This window comes from Zosterops lateralis, assembly GCF_965231275.1.
Source record: "Zosterops lateralis genome assembly, chromosome: 4".
NCBI lineage: Eukaryota > Metazoa > Chordata > Aves > Passeriformes > Zosteropidae > Zosterops > Zosterops lateralis.
In genome coordinates, this window is record NC_139765.1 from 1,190,505 (window position 1) to 1,214,108 (window position 23,604).

The 23,604-nt window shown below is 45.3% G+C and overlaps 1 protein-coding gene across 1 annotated transcript in view; it reads right to left on the reverse strand.

Moving 5' to 3' along the window:
* The window catches only part of CACNA2D4 (calcium voltage-gated channel auxiliary subunit alpha2delta 4), a gene marked incomplete at both ends in the record, with an annotated part of 122,963 nt that overhangs the window by 75,752 nt on the left and 23,607 nt on the right, over positions 1–23,604 (reverse strand). Inside the window, 9 exons of the mRNA XM_083860114.1 lie at positions 3,207–3,278; positions 6,322–6,408; positions 7,218–7,292; positions 10,841–10,921; positions 12,730–12,807; positions 14,950–14,967; positions 15,835–15,968; positions 18,062–18,140; positions 19,239–19,352. Of these exons, the coding sequence (XP_083716240.1) occupies positions 3,207–3,278; positions 6,322–6,408; positions 7,218–7,292; positions 10,841–10,921; positions 12,730–12,807; positions 14,950–14,967; positions 15,835–15,968; positions 18,062–18,140; positions 19,239–19,352 (738 nt within the window). The remainder of the gene's footprint in view (positions 1–3,206; positions 3,279–6,321; positions 6,409–7,217; positions 7,293–10,840; positions 10,922–12,729; positions 12,808–14,949; positions 14,968–15,834; positions 15,969–18,061; positions 18,141–19,238; positions 19,353–23,604) is intronic.

The following is a 23,604-nucleotide window of genomic DNA, read 5'->3' on the forward strand; positions in this document are numbered from 1 at the left end:
GTGTGAGAACGAGGTGAGAGGATGTGTGTGGGAGACAGGGGGAGTGAGAAAAGTCAATGTTCCCCAAGGAAAGTGGTGCCTGTTCTAAGCTGCTGGAGCTGGGCAGCCCTGGGAGTGGAACAGGGCTCAGAGGGCTCCAGCTCCACCAAGTCTGTGCTCTCGGTGCTGACAGGGATGGGGGGTGTCATTAGGTGTGATGGGGATTCAGGATATTGTCAGGGGAGGAGGTGGCAGGTGGCTTAACCCCTTTCCTCCCCTCTCTCTCCACACATGGCAACAGGGGCTTCTGCTGGGCCAGGACCACACAGGTTGGAAAAGATCTCTCTGAGATCACCCAACCCATCCTTGGACCTCTCACCACCTTGTCAAGCAGACCACAGCACCAAGTGCCACCTCCAGTCATTTCTTGAACACCTCTAGGGGTGGTGACTCCACCACCTCCCTGGGGGGTCCATTGCAGTTTTTAAACAACCCTTTCCATGAAGTTATTTCTCTTAACGTGCAAGATCTTCCCAAGGGCTGTGATACCCCCAAGGAATATCCCTTGGTGGGGTTTTGGTGGCTGTGGGTGGTACAAAAGGTATTGACCCTCCCTTTTCCTGCCTGTCTGATCTGATGATGAAGGCACAGAAAAGATGTGGCCACCCTTTCCTTTAGCAGGGCTTGCTCTGCTCCTCCTTTTTCCCCCGATCTGCCCTTTTTCTGGTGAGTGCTCAGCCATCCCCAAGACAGCTGGAGGTACCACCACTTATCCATGGGATGGAAAAGCAGCAGAGACACCCCTGAGCCAAGTGGGGCTGAGGATGCTCAGGCAGGACTTGGTAGGGATGGAGGGAGGAGAGCCATGGGGACATTGGCACAGTGACAGGATGTCACTGACTGCCACCCCCTGCAGCCTGGGGACACCTGCATTTCCACACTGGATTCCCATCCAGACCAGAGGTCTCCCACAACTTCTACCCATGTCCTCTCTCTTTTGCTTTCACATTCACAGCCCTTCTGTACTCCAGCTGCAAGCAAAGGCATTTCTGCCCCCAGAACTCCCTAACAGCTTCTTCCTGTCTTTATTCCTTATTTTTTTCCTCTCTGTTTCACTCTGTCCTCAACACCTTCCTGAAATCGATGTGGGGTATTGACATTTATGTAGCTGACAGGATAATTTCTGTCCCCTTCACTCAGGCCTTCACCCCACAGTCTGGCTGCCTCATTCTCTTTGTTTCAAGGCTCTGTCAGCACTTCCTTTGTTTCAGTGCTGCTCTGCCTCATCAGAGTACTAGTGGGAATTACTGAGCTTCATTTCTACTCCGTGTGTATTCTGATAATAGTGAAACTGTCACAGACTCAGCCTCACTCCCCTGCTGTGCTTCATAAGGTTTCCAGAGCTGCAGAATCAAACAAATATCTCTTTACCAAAGCAACTTTTTGTTATCTTCTTTTTTTCTCCTGGGTGAGGGAAGCAGAAGGATGTCTCTAAAATATTGAACTGAAAGATACCATAGGATGACTCAGATGAAGTGTTATTGAGGGGGCACAAAGGGGTTAAGCTGGCAAAAAAAGCAATCTAGACCTACAAATAATAGATTTTTCTCTGAAATCTTGATTACTTCTCTGATAGAATAACTAAGGTAATGGATGAAGGGAAATAAAGGAACAGGCAATATGTCTGGGTTTATATAAACTACTTGAAACAGCTCTTCAAGAACTTTTATTCCAAATAATCAGTTAAAGTGGGCTTAAATAAGATATGGAGAGAGAACCAGCTGCAGAGCTGTAAACAAAATCAACATAAACAACAGGCTGTCGAGGGAAGAAAATCCAATGGGAGGAACAGACTCTGCCTTAGCAGCCTTTCTGCACAGGCATCTATCTGTAAGACAAAATAGAACATTTCTCTGCACACTGAAAAAAGTGTCTCAACAGCCCTTAAAATTAGAGAGGGAGAAAAAAAAAATAAAAATTGAAGGGACAGCAGAAAGGAGATTGGAGGCTCCCTATTTAGAAATATCTTATTGCAGAGAATTGCTGCTCTGTGCAGAACAACACAGGGAAACACAGACATAATTCAGTGAAGCCCTGGCACTTGGGCACCAGAAATGATAGAAGAGCCAACAGGAATAACCATAAGAGCTGAAAAGTGTGCAAATATTTCAAATGCAGGTGTTAGCAATGCCCAGGAGAAGAAAAGCAGAGCTGTCAATAGGGAGTTGCAAACACCAAGAACAGGGAGAAAAAATGTAGTGACAAGAATTAAAAATTCTAATGACAAGATCTAGAAAATGTAGTGACAAGATCTAAAAAAATCTAGTGACAAGATCTAAAACATCTAGTGACAAGATCTAGCAGGACACACCATTCAGAGGAAGCAGAGGGGTGTCCCCATTAGGAAATGTCCCCATTTCAGCAGTGACTGTGAGCATTTGGTTTGTTGGAATTGGTATTGACTGTGGCTGAGCATGGGAGCAGCTCAGCCAGCCACTGAAAAAAAAGAATAAAAAATAAAAATGCTCTCCATGAAGGATGGAAAATTTTCCTGAAATATAGAAGACTTCTGGGCAGTGTAACTTGCAGGACTCTGGAATACTTCCTAACAGGAAATGATGAAAGCCAAAAATCTTCAAGAGAGTTAAATAAACATGAATGAAAAAGTACCAGTGAACATAAATGCGCGAGATAGTTTTGCGCTGGTTCCAAAGGAAGATGTATAACCCTGCCCTGGAGCTGGTGGGGAGTGTTCAAAAGTCTCCATTTCACTGGGACTTTTCATAAAACGTCTGCAAATATTTGCATAGAAATCTAATCCTGGACCTGGATAAAGGGAATCTCATTCTGACAAAGTTTTCACGAGTGGTTTTGGGTAGGGAAAAGAGGGTGGCAAAACAGCCTCCAAATCTTCTGTCTAAGTCAGTTCAGCAGAGTCTTCCCCTATTCTAACTCTTGAAGATCTCTGATTCATTTCACAGCCCTACAAGCAAGGAACAAGGTGTTTTTTGGCTTTGCCTGGACAAAGCAGGGAGCTGAGAGACATTTCCAGCAGAAATCCTGGTAAGTGTAACGAGCACTTCTAATGATGCTCTCCTGTGTTATATATGTGGTGAAACAATAAAATCCTCATCACACTCAGGAACATTAAAAACCACATCCTTTGTGGGTTTTCAGCATTTACTTCCCATCAACTCCCCTGTGTGAGCAGAAGGATAATTCCTTACCCCTTTGTCCACAGGGACCTTGACATCCATGGAGAGGTAGCCTGTTTCCCCATTGATCATTGCACTCCTCAGCTGCAGAGGTGAATAAGTTTGGTGTTAGTGTCTCCAAAGCAGGAATTAGGGCACAGCAGGAATTAACAGAGCCACTTGTCATTAGCACACAGGGGCTGGCAGAAAGAGTCACTGCTGGTTCCCTCTCCTCCCCAGCTCTGCCTTGGATTCTTTTAAACAGAAATCATCTTTGCAGTGATCAGAATCCTTGGACAGTCGTGCTGATAAGTGATACAGAATAGTAATAGTTTATCCTGAAAGCTTGTTGATATGTCATTTAGAAAAAAAAAAAAAAAAAGAAAGTATCTGGAATCTATGAAATTGCCAGTCCCAGTTACAGATTTCACTGTTTGGCAGCCAGAAATTCATTAGCACAGTGCTTTGAGAGCCTGGAAGAGGAGAAAACTGAGAAACCCACCAACTCCCTCAGACTGAATCTAAAGCTCTTTGACATTTTAAAAACTGATTTATAAATCACAGGCTGCATTCAGCATCACTTCTGAGGGGCAGCAAAGCAGCCCTTTAGCCCAGCAAAGCAAATCTGTATGAGAGCAGGGCAGGCAGTGAGGAGACCACTTTATTCAACCCAAGGTTCCAAAGGCAAAATGTAATTTTCACAGTGACTCCCAGCCTCTTGCAAGAAAGATCCAGGAAATTTTTTTCCATGAGTACAGAGGCTTCCACTTCACATCCAGCCCTGCCAGAGCATATCAAGTCTATTGCTTCAGGCTGGATAGAAAAAAAAAAAAAAAAAAAAAAAAAAAGGTGGGAAGTCACTTAGTCATTCACAAATTGTTTCCTTACTTGCAGAGACAGGGCTCCATTCAGGTGCTGGCCAGTCCCAACTGCACTGGCTCTACAAGGCCACGGTGTTGTTTATTATGGCTCTTTGATGTGGGTTATTTACAGACCTGGAATATGGAGCTCATGTTTCCCAAGGCCCACATCTTGGAAATGAAAACATTGACTGGTACTATTACTCCTTCTTGGCTAAGAGTGTTTGACCTCCTTCCAGAGCCTCAGCAAAACTCTCTGCTCTGGTCTGACAGCCTGCAGGATTTGCTATGAGTTCTGGGTTTAGAATCATAGAATATCCTGAATTGGAAACAAGGATCATCAAGTCCAGCTCCTGGACCATCCCAAGAGTCACATCATAAACCTGAGAGAATTGTCCAAACACTTGTTGAGCTCTGGTAGCTGGTGCTGTGCCCACAGCCCTGGGGAGCTGTTCCAGTGCCCAGACACCCTCTGGGGGGAAAAACCTTTCCCTGATTCCCGACCTGACCCTGCCCTGGCACAGCCCCGGGACATCCCCTGGGGTCACAGGTCACCAGGGAGAACAGAGCAGTGCCTGCCCCCCTTCCCCCCTCAGGGAAATTGAATATCCACTATGAGCTCTGCCCTCAGTCTCCTCCAGGCTGAGCAGACCAAGTGACCTCAGCCACTCCTTGTATGGCTTCCCCTCCAGACCCTTAACCCTTTTCCCCCTTTTCCCCCTTTTCCCCCTTTTCCCCCTTTTTCCCCTTTTCCCACTTTTTCCACTTTTTCCCCTTTTCCCCCTCCCACTGAGAACATCCCTGTGCTCCAAACCCTTGCTGCTGCCTGGCTGCAGGTTACACCACTGTGCATCAGTTGTTTTTTTTTTCAGACCATGCCAACCAACTTCCCTCTCCCTGGTTTTTCTTGGCAGCAAGGCTGCATTACACATCATTAACACTTTGGGAATATATATATATATATATATTTTTTTTTTTTTCCCAGCCTGAAATGTGCTGCTTATCAGTGTTGCTGAGATTATACTGCAACTGCTGTTGAGTCTGTCACTGATCTAATAGCACAGCTACAAATATGAGTGCTGAAATGTTGGCAGCTTTCTGCTGCAGTGGGTGTATCTTGAGAGCCTCTAGACTTGCTGAAGTCACACTGCAGATATCGCTCACGTCACCGAATGTCTCTGCACCCCTCTGTCACTGCAACCTTCCTTTCTTCTGGAAGATGCAGGGCAGGAACACAAAGTGGCTTTTGTTTCTCATGATGGTTTCATGATTTATTTTTTTTTTCCTCCCTCTCTGGATAGTTTTACTCTGATAGCCCATGGACAGAAACCTTACACTTGGTGTTGTATTTGCACTCAGGTGTCAGTGTCAGATGGTCAGACAGGAACTCATTGGCCAAATAGATATAGGAGCAAAGCAAATTTCTTTCATTTCCTGGATTATTATTTTGTTTTTTAATAGCAAACTAGGCAAAGAGGAATAGCTCTAAAAGTGGCTCCAGTGAGAGAGAAAACTACAATGGGAGCAAAGTCCTATAAGAGACCAGTGAACCTACACAAAGACACTGACAACTTGCATCCTGGTGGTTCCACTGCATGTAAAACCTCTTGTTTTTGTCTTGCTTTCCACGTTACATAGTTCTGCTGTGTTCCCTTTCACAATTTGCCACTCTTCCACCTCTAAATTCCTTTGATGTCACCTTTATACTTGGCCTACACTAGTAGCAGTAGCTACTTTGATCCTCTTGCTGCTCTGTTTGTCCTACCTGTTTAAGTGGATATCTATAGCATCAGATCCCTTTATCTCAGCAGTCTCCCCTGTAATCCAGAAGCAGGTGTCTCACAGCTAATTCTATCTTACTCCAAATTACTTATCTCAGTAATTTAAGGATCTGTTTCCTCCTAGTTCTGAGTAAAATAACACCAGCCACAGAGGAACCTGTCTATCTTCTCATTTTATTTGCGGTCCTGGATGTGAAAGCAGCACTGTGCAGCTGTTAAAGGTGCATGTTATTCCTTCTTTATCACTTGTTCATCATTTTGCTCAAAAGACAGTAGAAAAGAGTTTAAGGGTTTTTTAAAATCTTTTCCTTCTGGTCAGTTATTGACTCACACTGGGAAGAAGACAAGCACTTGGCAGGGGAGCTTCATGCTCTGCCCTCTTGTGAACCGCCCATCTCTGTTAGTCAGAGCCAGTCAGGCACAGGAAAACAACAGGAGGGCCCCCCACGCCTTCCACACAGGCACACAAAGCTACAAGGATGGCTGAGTCCACTTTCTGACACTCACTATTTCATCCTGGTCTTCCCACTCCACCTCTGAGAGATCCACGCTGTTGTAGTTGGGCTTTGGCTTCAGTTTCTTTCCTTCTTTGTACTGGCATGAAAAAAAAAAAAAAAAAAAAAAAATCAAGTAAGTGGGTAGATCACTTCCTAAACTAACCCTGTAAGAATTGGTGTGTAATTTGAAATACAGGGGTGTCTCATTTCTCCTCTGACTAAGAAGGCAGAGTTTGTGTGAGTTCTTCTTGGTCCCATGTCATGTATTTCTAGGGGAGTTCCCGTGGGACAGGCAGGGACACAGGTGAACTTACAGGTAAAGGCTGTGGCCTCCTTCTCATAAACAGATCAGTGCAACACCCTCACCTGCAGGAAATCAGGTTTTCTCTGCAGCTAAGAGTATAATCCCATTACCATCATAATACCAGCAGGAGATCTTTTCTGGTGGGAGTCAGGCTTTGAGGAAGGCTTTTCACCTACAGCTAATTGACGCAGGAGGGCAATTCCACTAATCCCTGGGGTGAGGAGAAGGCATCAATCCTGCTGGGAGAGGTCAATAAAGCAGAGCCCTGGCCTGGCTTTGCCTTGTCCATCCCTGGAGACACAGCGTGTCCCTTCTCTTCACACAACTCCAGTAACTCCTGGTTCCTGTGATCTCCCTGAGCAAAGCTGCCCTTTTTGAAGACCATGGCAGCTTTCTCTTGCGGTGACCACAGCAATGCTGACCACAGCTGTGAGCTGCTGGATTGGTGCTGAAATGTAAAATCATCATGAGCATCCCAGCAAAAGGCCAGCTGGCCCTCCTGCTCTTTGGTGCCTGTGTGTCAGAGGCTGGTGGTCCTCACTGCCCCAAAAACCCCCAAAAATCAGTTCAGCAAAGGCTCTCAGGTGCACAGCTGTACCTACCAAAGGACGCAGGTCGGGGTGGGAGAGGATGTAGCCGTTGTTGGTGTTCAGGAAGGCGTAGCCATGGACACCCAGCTGGAGAGAGAGGCATCAGAATAGTCAGAATTGTGCTTTAGATACAAGCACTGCTGTGTGATGGGTGCTGCAGTCACCACCAATGCTGAGAAATATTTTTCTTTTGTTATAAATGCATGTTATAAAGTTGGCATTTATTAATTGGCAAATTATTTAATTATTGGCAAATAATTATATATAACTATATCTATATTATATAATATTATAATATATATATAATATATATAATATATAATATATATATTATATATATATATAATTGTGCTGTATTGTGTTTTATTGATAGAGTTTAGAAAGTTAATAAATGTATATTTTTTGATTGTACCAGAGAGTTAACAGTAAAAACCCTGTGTTTTTTTTTCTCTTTGTAACATCTAAACTGACCAAACCAGAAGGTATGGGGGGAGTCACCTTGTATCCCTGCATAAAGGCTGCTGACTTTTTGTTTCTTATCCAAATGAGGATAACCAAAAAACCTCTGCAGAAAGATCTATGAGACCCGTGTTACCAGACAGAGTGGAGCCACCCACAGTTGAATCTACCAGATAAAATGATTAGGGGTATTTGAAACAGATTAAACTCGAAGAGAATGTTTGAATCATGCATTAGGGTCTATTGAATATATAACACAGCGATTTTTAAAACACAATATTTGAAAGAGAAGTGTGTGCTTTCCCAACTGGAACTTTTGCTTCTCTATCTCCTAATTGCCTGTTTTTATTTTTATTAAATTTATAAATTTTTCTAAGAGAGTGGACCTCGTTTTTCACACATTTAAAGGTATTGACCAGCAGAAAATGGAATCCATCCCAGAGTGGGTTCCTGCCTGCTCTGTCTGTGCTTGGGTGCACAAAAGGATGTGCAGGCAGAAGGTTTGTGTCCATATTCACAAAAATACACCCTCCTACAGTCTGATTGTCACTGTGGACAGTTAACACCCAGAGGCAGACTGAGCCTTGTTATAAATGTGTATTATAAAGTTGGCTTTTTGCAAGATGTGTGCTATATGATTAATAATGTTGTGGTAAGGATATAAGCTTTTATTTCTGCTGTTAGTAAAGAAAATTAGGTATAGTGGTAGTAGTTAATGTAAGTCTGCTTAAACTGTCTGGTTGGTTGGGATAACACCCAGTGAACATGTAAAGAAGACTCTGCTATTGATACACCAACTATCAGCATCTCCCATCTGAAGACAGTATGGAGCCCAAGCTGGAGGTGATAATGAAGACACAGCCCAGAAACAACAGGCTCTAAAAAGGCAGACCCAAGGAGGGCCCATGCAAAACAGTTCCTGGAATATGGAAACTAGTTTGTGGAAAAATGTGAATATTCAACAGATTGATCCAATGGAAAGGGTGTTTAAAGGATGTCTCTGATATAGCAGGGTGTGGACTTGGCTGAATGACAAGTCATCCCACTGGCCAGACTTTCTTTTGCTTAATCTGTTCCCTAATTGTCTTATTCTTTTATTATTAAACCTATTCCTTAAAATTTCCCAGGAAAGTGAGCTCTGTTTTTCACAGCAGAGCTGCAGGCAGTGGGCAGTGCTGGGGGAGGCTGCACAGAGCTCAGGAGCAGTGGTGACAGCCCTGTGTGCCCTGCAGAGCAGTGAGTGAACAGTGAGCAGCAACCTCACAGATGCTCCCCTGGAACAGGCTGCAGAGGAGCTCTGTGTTATATTTCAGTGCTGGCAGGACCAGACCTAACCCAGGCCAGCTCTACAAGCCTGGAGTCTTAAAATGCTTTTTAAGGAGTAGCACAGTCTAAGGAGAGCAGACACTGGCTGACCTGATCTGGGAGGGATTTCTGAGAGAGCAATTACTCAGCTCAAGCCCACGGATAATGCAAATTCCAGCTACACCAACCTGCAGATAGCCCGTGCTTGCCAAAACAAGAGGTGTCTCAAGGAAAACAACCACGGATAAAGTTTCTATCTTCAAAAAAAAAAAAATTTTGCAACTCTATTTTCTCAATCCTGAGGGATACCAGTAGGGAGGTGAGGAGGTAAGTCATTTACAATCTGTCTGTGCAGTCAGGAAATCAATTCTGTATTTCACACATCCCAGACCAAAGCCTTGGACTGTCTCTGTGTGAAGCAGTTTTTTGAAAAACACACTTGGCTCAAGTCAGTGTGGCAAGGCTGAAACCAAGACACTGGATCAGCAAATTTCTTTTTTGGCCTATTGAAGCTGAAATTTCCCAGCCCAGTAAAAAGCACAATCACTAATACAGAAGCTCCAGAGGTCTGGAATGCTGGAACTGGTCATTTTGGAGCCCAAATGCCAGGGAATTCAAGTTGAGGATCCTGAATTTCCAAACTGGTCTGGAGCTGGAGGAGTTACTGAGAAGATGAGTCCTGCCACTGATATAATGAAATCCAAATTTTTTTTCCCCTCCTTTCCTGGCGCTGCTTGAAGGAAACAACAGTGACCCTCATAGCCCAGAAGAAAAAAAACTATTGTATATCTGTTGTTTGACTGACATAGAGAAAGGGAGATGAAAAGGCATTATTCTTATGCAGAAAATAATATAAAAATTGACCCATTCCAGGGTTTTCTGCAGGATAATTTCCTATGGCTGCCCTGCATCCATGTCTGGAAGTGCCACAGAAATTCACAGCTCCTGACAGCACTTTCAGTCCTGTGAGTCTTCAGCCATCAGATTTTGGACCACTGCCTCGCTGGTAGTAGCTGTCTGATAGTTATTTAAGAGAAACCAAAGACCTGAAACGTTGGCTGGAGTTGCCAAGATTTCATGGTGGTCCCTGGATGTGCTCATTGTCCCCTGCTGTGCAGCCTGACTGAAAAAAGGATCACTGCCTGGAATTTCCAGCAGGAACCAAACCAAACAGAGCATCTCTGGGGCAATTTCCTATGGATGAACATTTTTTTTTTTAAGATACATTGAACACAGAGCTAATGGAAAGTTTTTTGATTAACAATTCTGGAGAGCAAATGCTCTCTCCAGGTACAGCACAAAGAGAGTGAGAGCCAACTTTCTGTACTCTGTCCTGCCAAGAAACCATCAGGCTGATCTGGAGAAAGGAACCTCCAGGCATGACAGGAGAATTGGCTCTCCACAATCCATTCAGCCCTTGGGTTTTTCTGCTAAGAATATTGACAGTGAAACGAGTGCAATTTTTTTTTTTTTTTTTTTTTTTTTTTTTTTTTTTTTTTTTTTTTTTTTTGCCAGCTGGCATGGCAACTCTTGTCCACTGGGACGTGGATATAAAACTTTAATTCTTCCAATATAAAGAAGAATGAAATCGCTGCCATCTCTGAGGGATCAAGGCTGGTGACCATCAGGATGTAAAGGCTCCATGACCTTTTGCCAGCCCACTGGATCACCCAGTCCTTGTGTTGCTGGAGCAGCATAAAAGCTTGTGGTAGTGAATGAAACCACACACCACCACATCCAAAACCTCCTCCCTTGTGCTCATAGCTTTTCCTGCAGAGCAAAAAAAAGATTTTTCAGTCAAGCCCATGGAAGTGTGAGCAGTGACTCTGCTGTGTGTTAAGGAACTAACTGAATTATCTCATTCTTCTTACCTTGTAGCGTGGAGCAAGTTTTAACAACTCCCTCAGGGGTACATCAGAGCCCACCACACCCAGGAGAATGCCATGGGATCGCTTTAAAACAAAGGAGAGTCCATTTTCAGAGGCAAAACCTGGGTCGTTTTCTACCTGAAAACACATCATTGTCCTCCTAGTTGCCTCTCACCCTCTAGGCTTATGTGAAATTGGTTATTCAAAATTAATTTCCATACTTCATAAAGTCCCAAGAGGTTATTCCAGTGATTATGGAATATTTACTGCTGTGATTCAGAAGAAACATAAAATCACTGAAAACAAGTTTTGAGGGCAAACCCTGCATTCAGTATGTAAATATCAATAAGGTCAAGAAAATAATGCAAACCGACATGAATGGGTCGATAAATTGGGCCAACTAAATCAAAATCCAGGTTAACAAAACTGTTAACCTAGAAAAAAGGAAATTCCCCTCCTTTCCATGACATGGGGATCTGGTTGTTCAATAAGCATCTGGAGAGCACTGTGGAAAAAAAATTACACACACTGCAGTGTGTTACAGCCAGCCCCAGGTGGAGCAGGCAGAAAATCGTTTGTAGGACCTGGATGAAGAGTTTATCCCTTGTACAGCACTGCTAAGGTGCCATTCTCCATTTTAAAAGGATGCTGAGAAATTAGAAATGCTACAGAAAAGAGTGTCTAAAGGGTTTCAGACCCCAGAGGAAATGCCCTTATCAAACCGTCTAAATAATTCAACCTTTTTAATCTTATCAGGGTAGGTTTGATTTTATGGCAGTGTAGAAGATGCTTCCCATGAGAACTTGCTAAAGGGTACAGGCTTTTTAATCTGAGGAAGGCATTATGACAGGAAGGTGAGGTCAGACTAATTAAAAGCAGAATTTAGACACCAGTTGTTCACGAAGAGTTAGAAACCACAATGGAGGGAGCTTGATCCTGGATGCTTTTCTTCAATGACTTCTGCCAAACTTCTGCCAAAAGCAGAGTATTTGGCTCATCACTGTGAGATGTAAAGGTCTGCAATAAAATGCAGACTAGACAAGGTAATGATCTCTTCCAGCCTGAAATTTCAGAGTGTGTAAACCAGGCTGGGTTTGAAAATGGAAGGGATAAACCAAGGAGAAGTGTCATATTTAAGGGGTATTTAAAAGAAATGACAGACTGTCATTCTGACAGATAAATTATCACCCATTCACCCTGCCCAAGGTCTGCTGCCTTCCCTAAGGGCTGGATGTTGGTTCAGAGACCCTTTGGCTTTAGAACCCTGTTGGAATTTTGGAATTTTAGACTTTCTGTGCTGACAGGCACTGACCCCCAAGAAAACACTGCATTGACCTGAGGCTGTGGAAAAGGCTCCCAAAATTGAGTGACAGCACTGGGATTGTGGGTGTGGAGTTTGGATAGAAGTGTGTGATATCACATGGTGCAAAACTTAGAGTTTAAGGGTTTAGAATATAGTAATATATATAAAGCAAGGTGGAGGACTTAGGGCAGAGGCTGAGTCCTTCTTTTTCACCTTCTTCTTCATGGTCTGGGTGGTGTTTTGTTATTGGGTAGAAAAATCCCCATTGCAGGCCAGGGGTGGTTGGTTATTGGGTTAAAAGTAAAAATAATTTAAGTGTCATTTCTTAATTGGACAATTTATCCTTAAAAAGCCTTGTAGAGAGATAGAGACAGCTACATTTTTAGTTTGTGAGCTAGAAGTGCTGTAAAACTCACGGTTTATGATACTCTAATGTAGATAAGAATTAATAAACATCCAAATAAGAAACATCATCTCGCACATTTAATCCCAGCTCTATAAAGAAGATAAAAATAACAGAACCCCACCAAGTCTCATTGCTGTCCCCTGTGGGGCAGAGGGTCACAGCTCCCTCCCAAGCCTCACTCACCGTCTCGTTCTTCTTGCTGAAGACTGGCATGGCCACCGTGGTCATGAGCAGCAGGCTCTGTGCCTGCGATGCAAAGAGCTGCCACAGAACAAGAGCAAGGGCAGGCTGTTAGCAAGGGCAGCACCCTGGGGTGTGAGAACCCTAAAAACCCCCACAGGGAAACTTCCAGGCTTCACTCTGGGAAGATTTACCATGGAGTTCCCTGCCTAGGGTGAAAGAGAAGACTTCCCTCATGGTGTCTTGCAGAATTACTGCAAATCTATCTTGGATTGCTTCCTTCATTAACCCTGCCCTCCCCAGTTGTTCATCCCCCAGACCTCTCTATAGGTTTCTTTGCCCACTGACCCCATACTTAACCCCTGAGCAGCACATGATCTGTATCTTCTGCCCAGGGAGCCCCAGTGCAGTCATTGGAACTCCCAAGATCCCAGATGTGAACTGCAACTGGCCTCCCGCACTTCTCAGGAAACAGATGGCAGTGCTTCTAAATACTCTGTGTCCAAGAGGTTGTGGGATGGATGGATGGATGGATGGATGGATGGATGGATGGATGGGTGGAGGGATGGATGGATGGATGGATGGATGGATGGGTGGATGGATGGATGGATGGATGGATGGATGGATGGATGGATGGAGGGATGGATGGATGGATGGATGGATGGGTGGATGGATGGATGGATGGATGGATGGATGGATGGATGGATAGATGGATGGATGGATGGGTGGATGGATGGATGGATGGATGGATGGATGGATGGATGGATGGGTGGATGGAGGGATGGACGGATGGATGGATGGATGGATGGATGGATGGATGGATGGATGGATGATGGAGGGATGGATGGAGGGATGGATGCATGGATGGACGGATGGATGGATGGGTGGATGGATGCATGGATGGATGGATGATGGATGGATGGATGGATGGATGGATGGAGGGATGGATGGAGGGATGGATGGATGGAGGGATGGATGGATGGATGGATGGATGGAGGGATGGATGGAGGGATGGATGGATGGATGGATGGAGGGATGGATGGATGGATGCATGTGGATGGATGGATGGAGGGATGGATGGATGGAGGGATGGATGGATGGATGGATGGATGGAGGGATGGATGGAGGGATGGATGGATGGATGGATGGAGGGATGGATGGATGGATGCATGTGGATGGATGGATGCTTGCTCATGTGGGGTGGTGAGGATGGGATGGAAGCCAGTGAAAAGCATTGAAGAGTTGTTTTAATGAAGGGACAGGAACCTGTAGAAGTGGTGGCACAATTTATACCCACCACTCTTCATGAGTGTGAACATTTACACAATGAATGCAAAACCCATCAACACAAGCAGCACAGAACAGAGAAAAGCAACACAAATACAAACAAAATCACAAGGCATCATCTATACTGAATACCACAAATGAGAAACACCACAGACAAATATTTAAATGACACAAATACACACAAAGCCTACTTATATACACTTGTCACTCAACCATCTAAGCTCAGGAAAAAGAGACAAAATCATGATCCAAACAGATACACCATAGAGAGTTTTCTCTATGAGGGATACAGGACATGCATGTGTCATGGGATGAGGTGTTCCCAAATCCACAGAGGACAGATGGTCTAATAGCACATGAGAGGAGGTAAAACAGACAAGCCATATACAAAGGAGTCTCCCAAACATGCCTAGCTATCAAAAGATTCTAATCCTTTGTTGCCAGCAGCATCACTCCTTCCACTTCTCATTTGGTGAGATGAGGAGCAAGGCAGGAAATGACCTCCTGTCCCTGTTACAGAGCAGGCTGGGAGCCACTGAGGGGCAAGTCAACAATCCAGTCACTTGGTGGAGATTTGGACTTGCTAGCTTGAGTTACTTCTCTGGATGTTTTTTTTTGTGGAATCTTCCCATTCGCAGCAGCACTCACACTAACACACAGCAAGTAAACGTCCCTTCCACTTATTGGACATTTGGAGAAAGAGATCAGGTAAATCAAACTACTGCACAACACAGACAGCCCTACCTACTCTGAACCCACAGCACAGCTCTCCAGTACATCCAGCACTTCCCTCTCCTCTTCTTGCCAGTGCAAGAGGACTCTGAGTGCTGCAACACCCTCTCCCACCCCCTCCAGATGTACAGGCCAGCTGTGGCTGTGAGGGCTGGCATTGGCACAAGGGAAACAGCACAAGCACAAAACACAGGCTGCAGTTACCTCCTCAGACTGGGGCAGCTGGTGAGAGACATGGATGAACACACAAATGAATACATGAATGGAGGAATGAACCGAGGACAGGAGAGGTTGGGACAGAGGAAGAGAACAAGACAAGAGACAAGACACAAGACGCAGAAATAAAATGTGCAGCAAACAGATGCCTGTGGCTGCCTTGGGGAGTGTGACCCTGCACACCAGAGCCAGAGGTGGCCAGTCTGCTGGTAAAATAAACTTCCTGGGTAATTAGTGGCATTTCTGAAGGCTTTGATTAGTACAATCAAATACCATGTCCCAGCCCTCATCTGGTACAGCTCATGCAGCAGAAGATATTCCTCACAGAGCCAAGTGTCTTCCCACAGGAATAAAACAAAGGAGTTTGCAATGTGTCCTTTGCAATGTGTCCTTTGCATTGTATCCTTTGCCCACAGGGCAGGACCACTGTGGTGAGTGAGGTCTTGCTGGTTTAAGGAAGGAAAGAGTGAGCCTGCTGCCTCTGCTGAAACGTGTATCTTTGAGGAGCAATTTGCAGTTAGCTGCTGGGCTGGAGGGAATCAGCCTCTGTGACCCTGCCCTGAGCCATGAGTTATTGTGTGAATAATCCTTTAGAAGGTGACCAGCTTGCACAGAAGCACATCTCAGGTGATGTTGTGGCTGTGTGATCAGTCCTGGGCACTGGAGTCACTGCAGATAAGGGCACTCACGAGAAGTGAGTGATGCTCACTCCACGTCTGAGTCTGCACACACCCCTGAGCTCCAGGAGTGAGCAGAAAAGGAATATTGTCTGTGTCAGCAGAGGCAGAGAGCAGTGATTTCTATCAACCCATCAGCTCCTGGCTTGTTTTAGCTGGGTGTGAGGGCTTAGTTTGGGTTTTGGCTGGTGCTCACCGCGCTGTCCATGTAAGCCTCGGTCCAGATGATGTCGTGGTCGTGGTTTATGACCATGGGCCTGCTCAGCACGTGCAGGTACTCCATGACGTTCTCCTGGACGTCTGCCAGCGTGGAGATCTGGGTGTAGTAGCCTTCATGAGAGAAACAGAGGTGTGAGCCACTCTGCTGACGCATCTCCCCTGCTCCTAAATGAGTGTGAAGCTCACAGAACACTGCATGTCAAATATCTGCCTAGGTGGGAAATCTGCTCTTTGGAAAATGGGCCTGGACATTGGACCTGTGGAAATCTAGAGTTTCAAAGCAGTGCTTCTGTTCTTCTGAAAATTCTGGAGCAAAGTGCAAGATGAGAGTCTTTATGTAACCACATTTTTGCAAAGCAGATGCAAAATGTTGCTTTGGGTCTCGGGAAAAACCTTCCACTAATCAGATTGCCTTTAGTGAAGTTTTTCACCAGGTTACCCACTTGCCCTACTCAATTTTATATTAAGACCAAATTCCAAAATTCCCACCTCCTCTCCCAGATTTTTTCCAGCATTCTTCAGTCTGCCTAGCTTTACATCCAAGGATGGCAACTGCTTCCATCTACGCATTGGAAGCAGAATAAAAAAAGTGCAAGTTCCCTGTTTCCAAACTTTGTCCCTGCAGCTGGACCCACAGCAGCCTAAAACTGCAACAGGGAGTACAGGGGAAAGATGTTGCCAAGTTACCAAAAGGTCCTCAGAAGTGCTAACACAGAGTAATGTCATGGGGGTTCTTGTGTCCTGCTTCTCACCACAGGCATTGGCTGTACTTGGTACAGGATGTAATATGCCAGATAGATGGAAAACTTTCCTATCACCGGGAAAATACTGTCCTGTGAAAGGGCTCATGTTCTGATAAGCTTTGTGGTGTGAAAACAGATTTAATGTGCTCGAAAACAAGGATGAAAAGAGTTCTACAGTGCATTGAAACAGAAGGACCAAAACCAGGGAGGAGCCCTCTGCAGAGCTCAAATCTGGTAAGTGAGAAAGCAAGTGCAAAGAGCACATTTTGGTTACCTGGTTATTCAGGAGAAAGCATTCTGACATTTTATGGTGAACCAACAGTACTGTGAATTCTCTGTCACTGATCTCCTGGCTGAATATAGGATCTGAAACCCAGGGGTTTCAAAATATTATGTGCAATTCACAGTGCTAATTAGATGAATGTTGAGCCTTGAGCATCCCCGGCTCACAGACATTCTACAGGCCAGCAACTCTCCTGTCAACTCTCTTCAGCAGCAAATGAATTTCACTGCAAACAGTTTGTATCCAATACCCAGCTTCAGTTTCCCCTTCCTTTCCCTGTTCAAACAGGACACTGATGTCTCCAAAGGCCAGGTCATGCCCAAACATAAATGGCTTTTTTCCCCCTTCCCTTTCTTCCTTTACTCTTGCAGACCCTGACAGTGCTAACTTGACTTTTTAACTGCCTCCAAATGCACAGAGGTGACTCACCTACTGTGGATGGATTTTCTCATTCACCTAATTTCATGCCAGTTAGAGAGAACAGTGGGTTTGGGGTGGGATTAACAAGCTATTTTGGTACCTCAGTGAAAATCACTTACACACAAAGAATTTGGCCAGGACACGGGGGTTAACCTGCAGAACCTTGCAAAAAATCGCTGTCAAATCTTTAGAGTAACAATGTTTGTTTTACAACTCAGCCAAAAGATGTCCGGCTCTCTGACAGAGCTTTAGACAGATTGTCAAAAGCCAGCAACTGGGACACAATGAGCACAGGGGACTTAGGTGGATCACAGCCAGCCTGGATCTCGGTCACGGTGTCCCTTGGCACGGTGACAGCACAACGTGGTGGCTCAGCATGGAGGACTTGTGTTAGCTGGACACAGGCATGTGGGGGCTGACAGTGGTCAGAACGTGGATTCTCAGGCTCCAGGCAGTGCCTTGAAGCCTGGGGGAAAACCAAGGACAAAACTCTCTCAGTCTGGCCTGGGAAATTGTGAGGAGGAACCCAAAACAATCTTGTAGATACCATCCTCCTGATACCTGGTGTTTCTCCAACTTGGTAGAGATGTTCACAAAAAGGTGGTGTCCAAAGGACCAATCCTATTCATTGTACCCAATAAAAGAATATATAAAATAATGTGTCTTACAATAAACTTTGCTATGAGCCCTCTGAAGAAATCAGAGTTGTGTGTGTCATTACATGAGCCACCCTGAACTGCGGGGTTCCTGCATAGCACCTTTGTTGTTGCAGGCGATCCATTTCACGTTGGGGGCGAAGGTGACCTCCCGTCCGATGAGGTAGGTGAACACCCGCACCTGGGAGGAGGCAAAGGCAGGAGAATTAGGCTGGAATGTGTTGCCAAATCCACCTGGTTGGCGTTTGGCATCCCCTTCTCCACTGGTGTGGATGTGGTGAGGGCAATAGCTCTGCCTTCACACAGAGGCAGGAGCCTCTTGTGCCATTTGTCTCCTGTTTTGTGGCCTGGAACTGAATTTCCAATTACAATAACCCAGAAAGCCAAGTAGCACCCGGGTTCATCTGAATAACAAAGCAAAAAGTGCAAACTCTGTTTGATTTTATGATAGCAGCTCTGCCAGGCAGTCAGAAACCACATGCAGAGAGATTTATAGCTCCCAGGAATCCTTTACCCAGGGGAACAGCTGGCCACATGAATCATTCAGAGACAGCCTTACCATTTCTCCTGTTTGACCACCAACAAAGGAGCCAATCCTGAAATAAGCTCTTTTAACAGCCCCCTGCTCTGGTCTCTCAGTAGGCTGCTTCTCTCCCTTTGCATGGCCCTTCTCTCCCTTCCCTCCCTGTGCATGGCTGCACAGGCTGGGATGAGGCAAACAAATAAATCAGGCGGGTTTAGGATGAGCAGTGGTCTATTCCACTTTCACAGCCAGCTCTGCCAGTGCCAGCCTGTAGTCACAGACATCAGAGTAAACAGGGCTGGAAGGCACCTGGAGAGGCTGTCTGGATCATTCCCCTGGCCACCAAAAGAACTCAGAACAGCCAAACCTTTCCAACCAGGACCAATTATAAACAGTCCTGCGTGAGATTCAAACTCTCAGCAAAAGTTGGTTTTTAATTTGGAAATACTCAGCTCAGTCTTTCTAATCTTATCAGGAGGATGTTTTGATTGCCCACACCTTTAGAAAACAAAGTGTATGAAAAGGAAAAGCTTCTCTGATCTAGAGATGCGCATTTGTAATCCTCTCATCTCAAAAATCACCACAGCAGGCTCCTGCCTGGCTGTTTCCTTTGCATTTACACTCAGGTAGGTGCCCATGGGTGTTCAGGGTGGAATATGTGAATGCTGGGCTTTTCCTGGCTCGTGCTCTTTCACTCCCAGCACAGCAGAGCAGCACCTTTCCCCCCCCTTTCTGCCCATCCCTTCCCAGACAAACCTTCCGATCGGGCCAGTTGTATTTTTCAAACACAGCTTCGTAATCCTCCACGGCTCCATCAGTGATCAGCATGATGGCCTGGTTACACAGACCCCCCTGGCCAGCTTCTCTGAACTGCAAAGCAGAGAGGGAGAGAGCTGCTTATCCCAGCCCAGACTATTTCTGAGGAACTCTATTTATTCACAGTGGGCCACATTCTGACTTCCACTCACACACCTCACACTGCTCGGAAAGAGGATTGTGTGTTCTCCATGCTGCATGGAGATTTTTTGATTTATACAGCCCAGCCTGGCACATGCAGACACAGGAGGCTTTGCAGAAAGTAAAAATAATGAGGAGAAAATAAGTGCTGTGGAGGGAGGGTGCGATTCCCTGCTGCTTCCCATCTTGCACAGTCGCATTAGTTTATGCAAAACAACCACAGGCTGACCATAAACATGGCAATTCTGAATTGACAGCACTGTCACTTCTTGTGTCAGGAAATGTGAGAGGAGTGGGAAATCAGACTCATTATTTCAGGGTGAATCCATCAATCTGCCAAAGAACAGCAAAGAAAGGCAGGGAGCATATGCAAAAAAAAGAAGGCTACTGCCATTTGAGCTGGGAAAGGTTATGGATGTGCCAGATAGAGAGGCCATGCACTGACATGACAGATGACCTGCTATCTGTGCAGAAATGATATTTAAGGCAGAGCAGAGGTGCACCAGGACTCTGGGACAAACACTGACCTGCTCCCAAGGGCACCTGCAGAGGTGTTGGACAGATGTGCTCCTACATTGGAGCCAGAGCCTGCCTGTCCAGCCAGGGAGAACAGCCTTGGAATGCTGCCTGTCTCCTGCTCCCTGTGCTCCCCATGCCTCAGGTACCTGCTCCAGGGAGCTGAGAGCCTCATGCAGCACCACCACGGTGCCAAAGCCAGCAGCAGAGGCAGCTGGGGACATCCCAGGGACAGAAATGAGCAGCCACTTGGTCTGTGCCACCCTGTGCTTCTCCTTGTGTGCAGGGAAAAGTCTGATCAGCAGAGGAGGGCACAGAAACTGATGCAGAGCTAAAAAAATGATGGGAAGAAGGAGAGAAGACGACAGGTCTGCTGCTAACAAAGATTAATGAGAGGCAATAGCACGAGATGAAGAGTGTCCAGGAGACCAACTGAGGGGTGACTGAGGTTACATCAAACAGCAGCAATTTTAAACTGGAGACGATGGTTATATCTTATAAATGAGAAAAAAAAAAGTATCCAAGTGGCAAGATTAATTGCATAGAATGAAATGCCAGGATGGGAGAACAAGAGAACAGGCAGTGCACTGGGAGTTTTTAGATGTTTTAGGGTTCAATTCCCAGCTCCTTTGGGGTTTGGTAACACTTTGTTACCACAGACAAATGCCTTTACCAGCGTGGCTGGTCCTGTGGCTCCACTGCAGATTAACACCATGACCATGGAAACCTCAAAGCCAGCTCCAAGCCCAGATCTCCCCAGTAATTTCACCACTCCCACAATTATGTTGTGATTGTCCCTTATTATGAAATTACGGGGTTCAGTGCCAATGTCACCATACCATCACCTTGTGCCACCATCTGTGTTATCAGCCTGTGTTATCAGCCTGTGTTATCAGCCTGTGTTATCAGTCCTGCCCCCAGCTTTACACAGTGCCTGGAGCTCTGCTGCAGGAACTCCACAGCTGAGTGAGCACAGGCACAATCCCCTCCCTGGCTGTGCCCCTGCTGGTGTCACTGACCAGAGCCAGGACAGATGAGCAGACTGAGGTGTGGGTGTTTTTTATCTTCTTTTCTTCTAAGAGCTGGGATTAATACACAGGAGTCTCAGTTTTCTGTTTGAACTCAGTGTTTATTAATTCTTATCTATGGCACAGTCTCATGAATGTGAGCTCTACTAACAAGGTAGAAAATGGAGGTTAAAAATGGATGTCTCTAACTCTTTCCAAGGTTATTTAACCACTAATTACCCAATAATGAGATGACACTTATATTATTTATACTTTTAACCCAATTATGATTACCCAAGGTCTGCAATGTGCACCTTTTTCACCCAGTTAGAAAAAAACAAAATCAAGAAGAAGATGGTGAAGAAGAAGGACTTAGACAACTCCCCAAATCCTCCATCTTTCCCCATATATATCACTATATACTAAAACCTTTAAATCTAAGTTTTTTACCCTGTGATATCACACACTTCTATCCAAACTCCACACCCACAATCTCAGTGCTGTCACTCAATTTTCAAAGCCTTTTCCACAGCATCAGGTCAAATGTGGTGCTTGTTTGAGGGTCAGCACCTTTTAACACAAAAATCCCAAAATTCTCAGCCCCCAGGCTCCAACAATAAGGGGGCTGTAATGGGAACATTTCTAACTAGTTGTACCAAAGACCAGCAAGTAGGAAAAAAACCAGAGCCTCGAGTGAGGTATTTCTAGGACAGAGATCAACTGGGTGCAGATTAGCAGAGAGAACAGTGTGAGTGCCCACCAGGGAGGCTCAGGCTGCAGGAGGTGCTGTCAGAGTGAGGCCCAGATCACAGATATAGGAACCTTGTGGTTACAAAAGCAGCTTATTCCAAACTGTTGCAATCTACAGTATGTCTGTGTAGAATATTATTAAATTAACAATTAATGAAGGTCCCCGTTTCATCAAACTACCCAAGATCTCTTCATGAAGCTTTACTTCAGACCTCATAATACTGAGATACTGAGAAATTAGATGCTGTATCAGAACCAGCAATCTCCTAATTACAGGAGTAGATGATATTTTCAGCAGGGAAAATGAGATCATCAGTGTCATAGAAATGGAGATTAAAAGGACAGATTTAGAAAACAAACCAACGAGAGGTAATCCCTGGTTTTTAGGTCCTTTGTGACTGGCTGCAGCTGTGGCAAATGATCTGACAGCATTCACAGCGAGCTCTGAGCATAATTCCCTGCTCTGACTGAAGTCTCGGGAGCGTGAAAGAAGGGGAGATGAGGGATAACACTGGCCACAGCAGAGATGTCTGGAGGAATTCAGGCTAGAGCTGGGTCAGTGGAGGAGGCACAGGGCTGTGTGTGCTCCTGCATAACTCCAGTCACGTTGCCAGCACTAACAGGCACAATCTAATTAATTCAGGGTCACAGTCTCTTGTACTCCCTGCTTTGCTCAGTGCCTTTCACTCTGCAGTTCCAGGCTGGCTCAGAGCTCCCAGGGCAGGCACAGGAACCATCAGCATCGCCCAGAGATGTGCAGGCACCGTGCTGATGGTGTGCAGGCCTGGCCAGAGCACTGAGAGACCCTCCACATCTCCTTCTGTCCTATTGTTATGCAGACCTGCCTCTGGAATGGCCTCCAGAACTACTGAAAATTCAAACTCGGTGCAAAGCCTCTCATGGAGAGAAAATCAGCAATAGGCAAGAAAATAAAGTCAGCGAAGGAGAAATGAGAAAGGGCACCAAGCAAAAGAGTAGGAACTGGTAAACAGGAAATTCTGAGCTTTGCATATCCTGCAAAATACTCTGTAGGATCCAGGTCCATAAAAATGTGACTGGAATCGAGAAATAATGTCTAAGTGTTCAGAGAAGAAGCAGGAAAGGGAGTAAAAATAATGTGATAAAAAGCAGAGGGAGATGGTGAGGCAGAGATGCTTTGGAGCCTCCATCCTTTATCATCAAAAGGAAAATATTGCAATGGTTGGGCATCTGCTGGAATGATACAAAAATAAGAAAAGAATAAACCAATTAGAGGCAGGGTCACAAAGAGGTAGGGTTAAAGAAAAAAACAACAATTAAAAGCATTTGAATAATTTGAAGGGAAAGAATTGCAGAAGGTGTAGCTGAACTCCTTGCCTCATGGGCTGAGACTTGACTGGGACTATACAAATCCCAAAGGATGAAGAGGGAATCAACAGAAGACACAGAAAATGGGTGGATAAACTGTCCCTAAACATCCAGCATGCTGCTAGAAAAGCTAGTGACACATGGATCTGGTGAGTGTGTAAATGTAATACACACCAGTGAGACACGAGGGGCCACAAGCCTTTATTTACTTAATTCAGCACCCAGGTTCATCCTTTGTATGGCACCAGTTTGCTCAGAATTTTATGTCTCACTGAAATCCAGTTTGTCACCAGTTTCATAATTTTTTTCTCTACCTATAGCCATCCTGGAATGACCCCCCCAATTAACCCCAAGGTGTCTGTGACTTCTGATTAAGAGCAAACATCACTCCAAGGTGGCCTTGGGAAAGCAGAACTTGGCTTTTCCTGTCCTCCACGGGGTGGGGAAAAGCAACATCTTCCAAAATGCTTGTCCTGAGTGTCTCCTGAGAAAGGAGGACACACACACATCACAGTGGCTGGAACACAGAGGAGGAGGAGGAGGAG